The 14,106-nt window shown below is 50.0% G+C and overlaps 1 protein-coding gene across 14 annotated transcripts in view; it reads right to left on the bottom strand.

Annotated features, from left to right (window-relative positions):
* Positions 1 to 14,106, bottom strand: part of Fbrsl1 (fibrosin like 1) — an 87,815-nt gene that overhangs the window by 26,290 nt on the left and 47,419 nt on the right. For 12 of the 14 annotated variants that reach the window (XM_052168409.1, XM_052168400.1, XM_052168412.1 and 9 more), the window contains one exon: positions 9,910 to 9,939. The exons of the other annotated variants lie outside the window; for them this stretch is intronic. In XM_052168409.1, the coding sequence (XP_052024369.1) occupies positions 9,910 to 9,939 (30 nt within the window). The remainder of the gene's footprint in view (positions 1 to 9,909; positions 9,940 to 14,106) is intronic. 14 annotated transcript variants of the gene reach the window in all.

Here is a 14,106-nt window from a genome sequence, read left to right as displayed (position 1 = left end):
GCGCGCCCCCACCTTGCTCTGCCTGCCTACGCCGCGCGCCCGACAGACCCGGGACCCTCGCCAGACAACACCCCACCGCTTGCTACCACATGCGCCCCAGGTGCAGCCGCGGGAACACGGGGGCTCTGAGGGACCTGCTCCAGCGGAGGATGCGTGAGCGGGATTCCCAGAGTCGTACTCTTGCCAGTTCCCCCAAGGGGTCGGTGCTTCCCCACCCGCGACTCTCTAAGTCCCGCTTAGCTCTTCGCGCACTGACCTCTCGGGCACCCAGATACTGAGTTCTTCTCTACGTTCATCGACGGTCTCAGCCCTACGTGCTGCACGGACGCGGGTAGCAGAGAAATTCCCGCGGGCCTGCCATCTAGGGAGTCTCTTTCTGCCTGCCCAGCTCAGGAGGAACCTGGGCCGGGGGTGCGCGAGGCGCGCAAGTCCCCGCGCCTTCTCTGAGCGCTGCGGGCGCTCTGGGCAGCAGCCAGGAGCCGTCGGGCGGGCGGGGTAGCGGTGGCGCGGGCAGGCGGGGCGCTGTGTGGGCGGGGCACGGGCAGGCCCAACTAATCCAGCCCCGAGGCGCAGATCTGCCCGCTCTGGGTGGGTGGCTGTCTGTCTGATCTGTCTGGTGGCACCCCAGGCTCAGCGCGCAATGGCCACAAGAAACGCCCGTGGCCTCTACTCCACGATCATCACAAAAACAAGTTATAGACAACAGGTACTCCGCTTACATTAAGGGAAACAGAGCCAGAAAGAAGCGAGAGCACTGGCAAGTCCAGGAGCTGGGATATAAAGGGCTGAGAGACTCCCTGGGCCAACAGCAAATGTGCCAACCAATCCGGTTTTTGCTTTGAATCCAGTTCCGACTCTAAGCCATTTCACGCTGAAAAGGGCTGTGGTGCCAGGGCTACTCCGTGAGCCCTAGTTACTTCACAGAAGGCTGGAGACACCAAGTATCTAGTTTTGCTTGTTTGTGAGGCCAGGGGAGCTGACCTGAGCCCACAAGGAAGCTGAGTATGCCTGCCTGCCACTCAATCCGTAGCACAATGAGCCGTTCAAGTCCAGTACCCACACAGGTGAAACACAGAACTCAGTAATTCCAGCAATTCCACGTGGGCCCTTGACCCACACAGAGCTTGATGTGGAAGGCCTTCCAGGATGGGCATCCACTTTGTGGGAATTCAGCCATTCCTAGTCCTGTGGGAGCCAGCTCCATGGTGTACATTAGAGGTAGGACAACAGGCTGAGCCAACATTTCTCTTTACAAATGAATCTTTCTTTACAATACAATGATAACTGGAGACCTGTCTGAAGTACCAGCCTCAACTGTAACTTCAGCTCTTGCATTATGTCTGATTTACTTATTAAATAAAGGTCTTCTCTGTACAAAGGAAAAAAAAATAACAGAAGCAAAATCACCACCAAATCCTGTTATTTCCTCCCACAAAACAAAACAACAACAAAACCTACTGTGCTAGATGCCTAACATGCACAGTCTCACAAGCACCAGTCACCAATAAGGAAACTGAGGCAGGGAAGAAATGGACATGGTCAAGGGTCTGGCTCCAGGGCTCCCAGGATGGGAATGGACCCGACTGCAGGTAGTCAGAGCTGAGGAGTGGTGACAGAACATGGTCACCTGGAGTGACCCCTATACACACACCACGGTGAGGGCTACAAAAAGGTTAGCAAGGGATGTGTGGGAGAGGGGTACATGTGTCTCAAGCTGTTTTTGTCTCTTCCTGGATGCCTGGCCCAGGGCAGGACCCTCCAGCTAGGGCCTGCTTCTGGGACTACACTCTGTACTGACTGTCTGACTTTGCTAGCTGGCCCTTTGGACTCTGGGCCCACAGCTGGCCCTCCAGTGCCCAGGGGAGGCAATTGCTAGACTGTCTCACCCATCTAACCCCTGGTGTAGTTTCTTCCAAGCACCACTGCCATGAGAGAGTTGCTGTGTTTTGGTTTTATTTATTTATTTATTTATTTATTTATTTTTGGTTTTTCAAGACAGGGTTTCTCTGTGTAGTCCTGGCTGTCCTAGAACTCACTCTGTAAACCAGGCTGGCCTCAAACTCAGAAATCTGCCTGCCTCTGCCTCCCAGAGTGCTGGGATTACAGGCGTGCGCTACCACCATCCCGGCTTGTGTTTTGATTTTCAATTGAGTTTGTAGTAGGGTGGTACACACTTAGCCTGGAAAGGTTTACTGTTCTTGGCATCTCTACAGAAGAGAGCCACAGACAGAAAGGCCCAGAAGTATGACAATGACAATCTCATACCTTAGGAGGATGCCAGGGCGGAAAATACCACTCTTGGCAGTATTTTAGGGTTCAGGAACCAATAGAATGGAAGACTACAGGCCAGGAAATACACAGGTGCTGTTGAAGGAACTTGGGGGTGGGGGGCTATGAGAGGGTGAGACCCTGACCTGAGCTTCTATTCTATGGTGCCTTGTCTGTCCACACATCCAATCTACAGAGAAGATGTTATCATATAACAATCAGGATTGTCATTTCTTGTCACTCTTGAGGCTAACTTTGGCAGAAGAGCCCTTGAAGAGAGATTAATCCAACCAATGGGCTTAAAACTCACAACCAGGAGACAATACCTGAGCCCTGCCCACAAGCCTCCCACCCTGGAATGGAAGTAAAATTAGACTTTCAGAACCTGGGGGCAGGCCTGTCTAATTTTGTTTAGGGAGGAAAATAACTGTGATATGAGAGATTTAATGAAGTTAGAAATTGAGAAGGAAGTGGAGGGAGAATAGATTATCATGGGAAATAAAGGCAGCCGCTGGAGATAACACTATTATCAAATATCAGGCTTCCAAACCAAATATCTATAATCCACTGGGGCTTAATGGTGGTATTGGGGCACATTTATTATCCAAAGCCCATGTGAGTTCAACAACTCACATTATAACTTACTCCGTCATCGTTCTCTGTCTCTAGGGGAAGATGTGGGCACTAAGGGGCTCCACCTGGAACTGAGGGGGGCTGGGACTATCTGGGGCCCTTTGGGTTATGCTAGTCTGACACCTCTGGGAACCCCGACTTCCACTTTACTACAGTGGTACCTGAGTACTATCTGAGGAACTAGCCCTGTGGTAGGATCACACACCATGGAAGAGCTTCTCCCTTTTGGCTGTTACTCTGTGGAGACAAACCCTCAGAAGCTGAGTCTGAGGTCGCAGGGCAAAGAACTGTGAGATGTGGCTATGGAACAGTAACATCCCCCAGCAGAGGTGCAAGTTGGGATCTGGGGAGCTGTTGGTTCTGTCCTGTAGATCTGACATGAATGTCTGGGCCAGTTGAACAGGGCACTGGGGTGACGGTGGCTTCCAGGGCCAAGGGCAGGTGAGTTAAGTTCACTAGTGTGGCAAGTGCCTAAAACTGCTGCCTGAAAGTGTCCATTAATGAGTAGCCTTGGCAACACTCAGCATCTGTGGTCTGCAGACCATGCTTTGACAATTACCATAACAGAGACACGATAGAGACTTGTAATGTCATCCTCATGAGAGGATGGACAGAGACATAGGGGAGGTGGCCACATCTCAGAGATATCCTGAAGCTGCTGGGACCTAGGCACGAGAGGGTAAACTCAGGACTGCAGATGGACAGGCTCTGCAGTACCTTGACTTTGGGCTGTTGGGTTCTAATACGGGAACTTCAGTGCTCAACATGGGTCAGTGTTTAGACCAGCTATACAGTCCTATATTGCTTTGTTAGAAAAAAAAAATGTGACCCTCTTACCAAAATCCAGTTCCTTCTTTGAGAGAGCTGAGTACAGCTGTATGTTTATTAGTGGTTGCCAGGGCTGGAGAGATGACTCAGTGGTTAAGAGCACTGACTGCTCTTCCAAAGGTCTTGAGTTCAAATCCCAGCAACCACATGGTGGCTCACAACCATCTGTAATGAGATCTGATGCCCTCTTCTGGTGTGTCTGAAGATAGCTACAGTGTACTTACATATAATAAATAAATAAATCTTCATTAGTGGTTGCAAAATATTAGCCATCAGAAAGCTGCCCCTCATAGCCAGGCTGTTCAAAGCCACGGTCAACACAGCTTTCTTGCCTCATGGCTGTGTCAAGGGAGGAGCTTTTATTCTTTCCATTTTTCAGGCTAGGAAACAGGTTTGGAGAGTCCCCGGCATCCTGAGATCCCTGTGGCTTGTGGTCTGGGTCCTAGTGGAGGGGAGGCATGGGTACAGGAAAGAAAACTATTGCAGAATGTTTAGCTTCTGGTTCTGGCTGCAGCTGTGAGGGGAGCTGAGGACTCAGAACCCCTCCCCACCCCCAGTTAAGCTGCGTTCCCATGACTACGCATAAGCTACATGGACATCTCTCACCTGTTCTGTGTGGGCTTTTCTTTGTTTTTTTTTTTTTTTTCATTCTTTTTTTTTTCCTAGCCCAAGCTGGCCTGCAGTTCTGCCTCTGTCACAAAAATGTTGAGATGACAGGTATATGCCACCATACCTGGCTTCACCCTGCTGATTTCTGATACCTGTTCCTGTCAGCACCACTCACCTGTCTGAGGTGGAACCCAGCCAGTCCCGTGACATGTCTAAAGACTTGCCAGAATATGTGCTCACTGCAGCTCCTGAGTGGAATCAAGAAGCCTTCTTGTATCAGAATGTGAGAGTGAATAAGCATATGACTGTGTGTATGTGTGGGAGAACCCCCCACCCAAGATCCTCATCTCTCTCACTGATACTCCCCACCACCACACACACCCCCAACATGTGTGGGAGAACCCCCCCACCCAAGACCCTCACCTCTCTCACTGATACTCCCCACCACCACACACCCCAACAAAATAGCCAGGGCACCATCATGGAGTTTCCGTGAATCTGATAATATTCCGGGAGCCCCATATATAAGGCCGTAGCCTTCACAGCAACACTGCCTGGATCCAATGACCAGCTCTATCTACTCAACCCAGGCAGGGCTGAGGCTTGATGTCTCTTTATTGGTTCTGGAGCTTCTGCACAACTGCTTTCTACCCTCTATCCTAGAGATCCTACTTGAGGCTAGCTGGACTCACTCCTCTCTTGCCCTGAAATAGGGATCATCCCCACAGGCCTATCTAGCTGTTCCCACCTAGAGAAACTCTAAAGTCAGCAGGTAGAGGGTCTGTGGTGTTTATGGCCAGTGGTGGTTCTCCATGCAGAGATGGGAAGTAGATTCTGCCTAGGCCACCACCAGATAATAGGCACCCACCTGGGGAGGTAAGGGTGGCTCCAGGATCTACTCAGACTAACAACCAACATCTGCACAGCAAGCTCTGAAAGGGAAGGACACACTGCTGCCACTCATCAGGGGCATCCATCAGGTACAGCCCTTTCTTCTCTGGCCTGTCCGAGCTGAGGCCCTCAACAGACCCATCTAGGAACTAAATAAGCCAACTCTACACAAGGATGTGCATACAGTAGGATTCTGCAATATCCTTGGGGTCCAGGAACTGTGCCCGGGCCCTGCTCAGGACACCCTCACTCCATACTGGCTCTGTTGCTGAGCTCTGAGGTGGGACCAGGTACCCAGGACAGGTATGCCCATATTTCCTTTCTGTGCACTTCCTGCTGTCTAGCTGTGCTGTCATCTGCTCCTAAAACCAGGCCCTGGATCTCTGCTAATCATATCCCTTTACTCACAACAGAGTGTCCTTGCCTGTCCCTCAGAGGCCTTGCCAACTAACAACATTGGTGAGTAAGATATGGTGGGGTTGTCTGGGTCCCAGAAAGTACCAGTTATAAGCGGTAGATGCCTCTGAAGCCTTGAACCCCATGTTCCTGCCCAGTGAGTCTCATGCATACCAAGTCCAATAGGTGGCCATGCAGAAGAGAATAGGGTGCCAACCAGCCAACCAGGCCTGAGACTCAGAGATGTCCAACTCAGAGACAAATCACCAAAGCCCTTGGACACCAAAGCCCAAGGTACACTGTGCTGGTGGCTTTCTGTTTGTTTGTTTGTCAACTTGATACAAGCCAGGGTTGTCTGGGAAGTGGGAACCTTAATTGAGAAAATGCCTCCATCAGATTGGCCTGTAAAACATTTTTTTTTTTTTTTGATTAGTGATTGACGTAGGAGGGCCCTGTGTTGGTGATGCCATCCCTGGCTAAGCAGTAGTGAGTTGCACTGGAAAGCAGGCTGAGCAAGTCATGGGGTGCAACAGCACCCCTCATGGCCTCTGCTCCAGTTTCTGCCTCTACATTCCTACCCTGAGATCCTCCCTTGGCTTCCTATGACCATGGATGGATTGCAATCTCTAAGCTCAATAAACCCTTTTCTCCCCAAATTGCTTTGGTGATGGTGTTTTAACACAGCAACAGAAACCTAAGACATACACAGTGTAGCAGAAGTAGTAGAGGTTGGCAGGCTTCAGTATTACCCTTGAAGTCACTTCAGAAGGAGTATCACTCTTGAGGGAAGCAGTATCCCTACTGTGCCTAGCCTGTGCTTTCCAATGTGCTGACCTATATGGGGTCTACTTACCCTTGGAAGGGCCCCTTTTTTGTTTGTTTGTTTTGTTTTGTTTTGTTTTGTTTTTCGAGACAGGGTATCTCTGTGTAGCCCCGTCTGTCCTGGAACTCACTCTGTAGACCAGGCTGGCCTCGAACTCAGAAATCCACCTGCCTCTGCCTCCCAAGTGCTAGAATTAGAGGCATGCACCACCACTGCCCAGCTTGGAAGGGCCTTCTTGATGGCTAGAGTGTAAGGTGCATCTCCTAGCAGACATCCACAGAGAGCTGCAGACCAGTCCTGGGGGCTGGCTAGCCTAGCCACAGGGCTGAGGCCACACACAGCAGGGAGGAGTCCTGACCACATGGCTAGCTGCTAGGGCCACATGGGCAGAACTGGCAACTAGCCAGGACCTAATGGGCTGCCTAATGAGCCCCTACACAATTTTTTACCCATATTTTTCCAATAAAAAAAGCAGTTAGACAACCAACCACAGCCCTGAAGAGAAGCCATCTGCCTGCCCACTCCTGAGCCTACAGGTAGCTCTCCCTGTACTGCCAGCTACCATACTAGAGTAGAGCCCTGGTGGGTGGAGGTACATAGCTGCCTGTGAAGGGCTAGGAGAACTTGTGGCTGCTGAGCTGCAGGTTGACAAGAGAGACTTGAGAGACTTGCCCAGAGTGTCTGAATCCTGATTTGCATCAGAGCCCCAGGCTAGTCCCTGGAGGAGAGACACAGAGTACTAGAGAACTAAGCTCAGATTCTGCAAGCTTTGGAAGAAAGGGCAACCCTACCTACATGAATTGTCCAGCTCCACCAAGGGTGTCCAGTTCCCCTTTACTGCTACTGCAGGGCTCAGCCTCTCTGAGTCCATGCTGAGGCTCCTAAACCATGAACTCATTGGGGATTCCCCCTTTCCCCTCTGACAGGAACTCTCTACAGCTCTGGCTAGCCTGGAACTCACTATGTAGACCAGGATGGGCTCACACTCAGAGATCTGCCTGCCTCTGCCTTACTGAGGGTCTAGGTACCACTCCAGTGACCCTGCTCACTGCTTCCAGGCCACATGGAGTGTGAGACAGTGTCTGTGAAGGTTAAAGGGTCCCTGGTAAATACAGGCTGTTGAAAGGCCTCGCTCCTTCCAGAAAAGGCAGGGACATTGTCACCTCAGAAATAGGGCAGGGATTTAGTTCTAACTTAGTCCTCAGTAGAGAACCTGGCCTTGACAAACTATGTACGAAAGACAGGATCTAGTCACCTGGGTCCCAGCATCATGAAGAGGGAAGCATGGGGTCTGGACTCTCAGACTCACAACCCCTAAACTCAGGATGCCAGCATGGAGGAAGCAGCATCTTTGTTGTGGCAGGAGCTGAGATGTTTGGGCCATGATCTGTATCTGTGGTGTTGGGGTACTTTGGAGGATACAGCTCCTACACAAAGCCCTTTGCTATACATTGAACCATTAAGAATGGTAGCCTCAAGACTGTCAAAAAGTAGCAATCATAATTGCTACAGGATAACAACTCTCTCTGTAGAAGATACCAGGACAGGAAACCTGTGTAGTCATCACACAGAGATCCCAGATGCTTGTGGAAAGGGAAATCTGAGCTAACAGGGCAGGCATGTGATCTGTCCCAAAGATCCACTGCCCTACAAAAATAAATAAGTAAATAAGTAAATAAATAAATATCCCCAGACAACAGGTCACTCTGCTGACTGCTTTGTCCCTTGTCTATACCAGTTCAGACTCCACTAAGACCACCACCACAGTGACAAAACAGACACTGTGAAATGGGATAGGTGCTCCTTGGCTACCATTAAAACCTTGGCTCATTCCTCTTGTTAGGGGGATGTGAGTGAGGGTGATGGAAGCTGTGTTCTTCCACTCTCCCTGGTAGCTACCTCCCCATAGGGCTCCACTCAGCACCCCCAGTGTAGACCTCTCTGAAGACCCGACCATACGTGTCTTTCTGGGACTCTACTCAGCAAGCCTAGGAACAGTCTTGAGACACAACAGTGGACAGGAGAGCAGGTACCTTGGAGGCTCAGGGTCAACTCTGGCTGCTGTGAAGTTAGGGAAATGATGGGGACCAGTGGGCCAACTGGCAACCTGCCCTTAGGTGGGGGATGGGTTTGCTTCCTCTAGAAGACATGAGGGAAGAATAGGAGCTTGAGACCTCGTCCCATGTCCCTTCCAGTCCATATGCTCTGAGCAGCTCTGGGCTACAGAGAGAACGTCTTCTAAGGTTAGGGCTACATCAGAGGTGGCACCATGGGACCTGCAGGCTCAGCACTTTTCCGGTGCTTGTTTAAATGTCCTATGTGTATAAGGTGTCTGCAGGAAGGGAGGCAGCAGCTCCAGGCAGTGAGGGGCACAACTCCAACTTTCCCACAGGTTCCAACCCTGAGCCCCAGTGGCTCTGACTGGACATACCAACCTCCAGGACTTTTTTCCTTGATATTCAAGGGACCTATAAGAAGAGCCTGCACTGCAGAGGGACCATGAAGGCACCACAGAGGCTTGAAACCAGATGGTACAGGCAGGTGGCCAACAGAGCCAGAAGGGTCTGGACCTGGGGCCAGCTGAGCTAAACCTGCCAAGAGACCAGACATGACTCCACAGAGCCCTGTACTGCAGATTCTGCCTAAATAAAATATGCATAACCAGACACCAAACACCCTTAGTGTACCCTGAAGACTTACATATACAAAGCCCTTTTTGCAAAAACTTGCCTCAAACCAATGTCTAAGGCTAACTTCTAACCCCCTCCTGTGCCCTTAATATGGGAAACATCTTCTATGGCCTCTCCTCTACATTAGGGATTGCCATATCCAATCCAGGCTACTAGCACCCAGTCCTATTGGCTAGAACGTTATTTGCTCAGAGGCCAAGACCAGTAAACACAAACAGAATCCTGCACCTGGCTGCCCCAACCCACTTGATAAGTGTGACCTCTGCTAAGTCCCCTCCCTCCTGCTAAGTCCCCTCCTTCCCTTCCTAATTCCTCAACCATCAGTGATGGAGGGTTCAAGAACCCTGGAGGGTCCTGAGAAGTTGTAGTGGTGGCAAGTGACTCCAACCCTAAGCACCGAGCAGCACAAACCCTGGATTAATGGGGACATTTTGTTTTGGACAGCAGAAGGCAACAATGACCAACAGCTCCTACCCCGCCTCCTGAAGGTGGCCACGGCTGTTCAGCAAAGCTCTGCTATCCTCCTTAAGGCCAGCCAGGGCCTGGGCTGATCTCCATCAGGCTCTCCGCAATGGCTGCCTATCTGATGTCTACCATTGGGATGCCTAAACTGATATCATGGCAGGCACACAGCCAGAAAGTGCCCTATAGTATTAGCCTCTCTAATAAGGAGAACTCCCAGATACTGGTTCTCCCTAGCTTCATGGGGTGGTTAGACAGATTATCCCAGGTCAGTCCAGAAGGAAGGGGTTGGGGGGAAGGCAAGCTCACCTTGTCATCCACGCCACTCTCACTGTCGCACTGTGGGTCAGAGAGAGAGAGAGAGAGAGAGAGAGAGAGAGAGAGAGAGAGAGAAGTGAGTCAGTGCCTTTCATACTGCCAGGGGTACCGGGCTACAGGGTACAGGTGGGCATTTCTAGACACATCTCAGCCAGGAGGGACAATATGAAGGAATAGGAACAGATGGAGGGTATAATATGGCTAACTTCCCTCAGGATAGGTCGACTCCAGTCCCCTAGGACCAGGCCAGATCCTGTAGCTTCAGAATGACCTGTGATGTTGGGAAATATGCAGGGAGCTTTACCCAGTCCAGATGATCTCAACTATCCCAGGAACCTCCATGGGGCCCACCCTATCTTTTTTTTTTTTTTTTGGTTTTTTTTCAAGACAGGGTTTCCCTGTAGCTCTGGCTGTCCTGGAACTCACTCTGTAGACCAGGCTGGCCTCGAACTCAGAAATCCGCCTGCCTCTGCCTCCCAAGTGCTGGGATTAAAGGTGTGCGCCACCACCACCTGGCTGGGCCCACTCCATCTTGTGAGGAGCACCCAGGTTGAAGGAGGCCCCCACCACACTCTCACTGATAGGAAGCAGACCCAGTAGCTATTCTTCTACACCCAGATGGGACAGGGTACAGAGGAGATGGGGTACCACAAGGGCTAGTGAACCAGCACACAGTGGTACCATTACCCAGCTGAGAGCTCATGTTCCTTCTCCTGGTCTGAAACCAGGAATTTAACTGGAAATACCAGCATCCCATCCAGCTGCTCTGGCCTCTGGAGCAGGTCACACGTACCCAGTGTAGCCTTGACAAGTCCCTTGCCCTCTCAGTGCCTCAATCCATGCTTCTGAAAAGCAGGGACAGCAGCTTCTCTTGTGGGAACGTAGCTAAAGACACTGGCCTTCAGCGTGGACCTGCCTGGGATGCTCAGGGTGGAACTCGATGGATGGAGTCAGATGACCCATTTCAGAAAGACCCATCGAGTTAACCATCCAGCTGGTTAACTCAAGAAACAAATTGTTGTTTCCCATTTTCAGAAAACATATTTGAAAAGGACGCACTGCTAGAGAACAATGCAGTTTCCTCTAAAATAAAAAGGGGGAAAACTTGCTAGTAACTGCAATTATGATACGTTCGTATCAAATAAATTATATTGTTGAAAATAAATCTCCCCAAGACACATGAGATGGAGAGGAGGCTGCAGTGAGATATGTACTCAACATGATTAATACACATCATCAAATTATATTACCTTCCACTGCCCCAACTGAAGGCCATGATGTCTTCAATGACAAAGTTCAGAGTTGGATAAAAATGTGTTCAGCAGCCGCTCATTGCACCTGAAGCTTTATTCTAGCTCAAGGACAATATGCCAGGCGGCTGGGAAGGACATGCGGGGGCTTTTCTGAGGCTGGTGGGCGTCACACCTGCAGCTCACAGACCTCTATGAGTCTTGTGGTGGGGGTCATGACCTGGGCGGGTGGGTGCCAAGACTCTGGAGGCTAAGCCCATGGGGAGACATCATTTCCTAGAAGAGTGGCTCTCAACCTTCCTCATGCTTCCACCCTGTGATATAGTTCCTCATGTTGTGGTGACCTCCAATCATAAAATTATTTTATTGTTACTTCATAACTATAATTTTGCTACTGTTATGAATCATAATGTAAATATCTGATATGTGACCCCCAAAGGGGTAGTGACACACAGGTTGAGAACCACTGTCACAGAGGAAGGAAGACATATGTGGCTCTTCAGGTGTGCATACAGCCAAGCTCCTTTCGTGATCCCCTACTGAGAAGCACAGTTTCGATGGCTGGTCTCACCAGGGCTCTTAGCACGGGGCTCAGCAAGGACTAGGCCTGGGCTCCTCAATGCCTTAACATCCCCTCCCACTGTGAGGAAGGCAAGACTTGATGAGATAGCATGCAGCAGGGCCTCTGTGTTATGATAGTTTGCAAATGAGGACATGATTGTGGGGAGAGGAGGTATAACCACACAGAGCTTATTGGACCTTCAAGGAAAGTGGGAGATGAGGCCATGGAGGTGAGTGGAACCTGAATACACCGGAACATTCTAGTGCCACTGCAATAGGACAGTGACGGCTCACTGAGGCAGATGTGCAGGAAGAGTGGAGGTGGCGGCTTGAGGGTTAGGGGTACATGGGAAACTTGCAGCCTCGGCTGCCAGGACCCATGATCTCTTACCATCAAACCTCATTAAACTGTCAGTACAGCAGAATCAACCCGTTTGGCATGTTTGTCACTGGGGCAGCCTGAGGACAGCTGGATCACTTGCCAATCCTATCATCTACTCATTCTTCAGCCCCAGAGCCACCTGCACCTTATCCAGCCAGGTGCAATTCACAGACATAGACTGCTCACAGACTGTCCGGATGCTTTTGGGTCTGAGGCCAGGTGTGCAGGGCTAAACAGTGGGACACGAGGATGAGGAAGGGCAGCTGTGGTGTCTAGCACCAGCTGAGAAGCCACCAACAGGTATAGGAGGCCCCTCAGACAGTGCTATGCCATCAGCAATATGTAGACAAATGGATTCATGTGATTAAGATTTAAAATTTAACTGCAATGGAGTTAGAACTGAGTGAGGCAATTAATCAGAACAAGGTGGGGAAGAGATACACCCATCTTTTAAAAGTGGCCTGACTAACATTCAGGGGCTGGACAGGGTTCAGGGGCCCTGGAGAGCCTGGCCTTGGTGTTGGCACGGACAGGCCTTTAGTGTAAGAGGATATATATATAGAGAGAGAGCCAAAACATGGGATATAAAGATATCTGCTCTAATGTTATGTTACCAGCTACACTGTTCCCCAATTTACTTGTCTGTGCCTCAGTTTATGCTTCTGGTGAAACAGGGATGATGGCTCATTTACAGGAATGTACTGTGACTTACATGAATACATACGTGCACGCGTAACACGGGGATGGTGCTGGATACCCGGCACAAGGCATATGTGACAGTGATAACAGCATCACCATCCTTATTACCTGTCCCATCCCGTCATCCCTCTGATGGCTAATCTAGTGAACTTGACAGAACAGGGTTTGGAATCGGCTAGAAGACATACCTCTAAGCATGTCTCTGAGGTATGTCTAAACAGGTCTCACCAAGGTGGTTAAGACCCACCCTCAGTATGGGTGGCACCATCCCACTGTCTGGGATCTTAGACTAAGAGAGAAGGAAAACCTGAGCTAAGCACTAGCATTCCTCTCTGCTTCTTGAGTTCATCTGTAAACAGTTTCCTCCCACTCCTGCGGCCACACTGTCTCTGATGGACTGTATCCTCTAACTGCGAGCTCGAATAAACTCTTCTGTAATTTGCTTTTGTCAAGTATATTGGCACAGCATCATCATCATCATCAACAACAACATCAACAATGAAAACAAAAAAATAACCAATAAAACTGGAACTGAGAAGTAGTATCTTTACTGCGATATATCACCCCATGGCTCATAAGCCTTTGGAACTGGTTTGTGGGAAGAATGTAGAAGAATCTGGAGCTGTAGGCTAGAGAAGCCACAGAGTGGTGTAAGCAGAACTTAGGGGAGCATGCTAGTAGTAGTCTGGAAGACTAGAATGCCAAAAGAAATATAAACAGTGGGATCTGGGAGATTAGATTTCAGGGAAGAACAGGGTTTTACTGGGAACTGGGCTAAGCAATCATCTGTGACATGATGGCAAAGACTCTGGTTTCATTCTGCCCATGTCCTGAGAACTTCAAGGAAATTTCAAGCTGTCGCACAGCTGCTGCTCACTGCCCTTACTCAGGTCTATAGTAACAGACAGCAGCAAGTGGAGTAGAAAGACAGGGAAAGCACTTGAACCCATTTAAAGTTGCAGACAAAGAAGGCCTAGAGAAAGACGCTAAGATTCTTTAAGGACACTTGATGAGGAGATGGTGAAGCCAATAAATGATCTGCCACCCAAACATAAAGACTTACGTTTGAGCTTCAGGCCAGCCATGGTGGCATGTGCTTGCTATGGAGAAGCCAGCCCTAGTCAATGAACCTTGGGACTAACGAGAGGCCAGGTACCAAAGAACAAGGTAGCCAGTAATGGGGTGCACACCTTTAAGCCCAGCACTCAGGAAGAGTCAGGACAATCTCTGTTCCAGGCTAGCTTGGTCTACATAGCAAGTTCTAGGTCAGCCAGGACTACATAGAAAGAATCTATC

The sequence above is a fragment of the Apodemus sylvaticus genome, chromosome 22, assembly GCF_947179515.1.
Source record: "Apodemus sylvaticus chromosome 22, mApoSyl1.1, whole genome shotgun sequence".
In the NCBI taxonomy this organism is placed as follows: Eukaryota; Metazoa; Chordata; class Mammalia; order Rodentia; family Muridae; genus Apodemus; species Apodemus sylvaticus.
The sequence above is the reverse complement of the archived record's forward strand: the minus strand, read 5'-3'. Positions and strand labels throughout refer to the sequence as shown.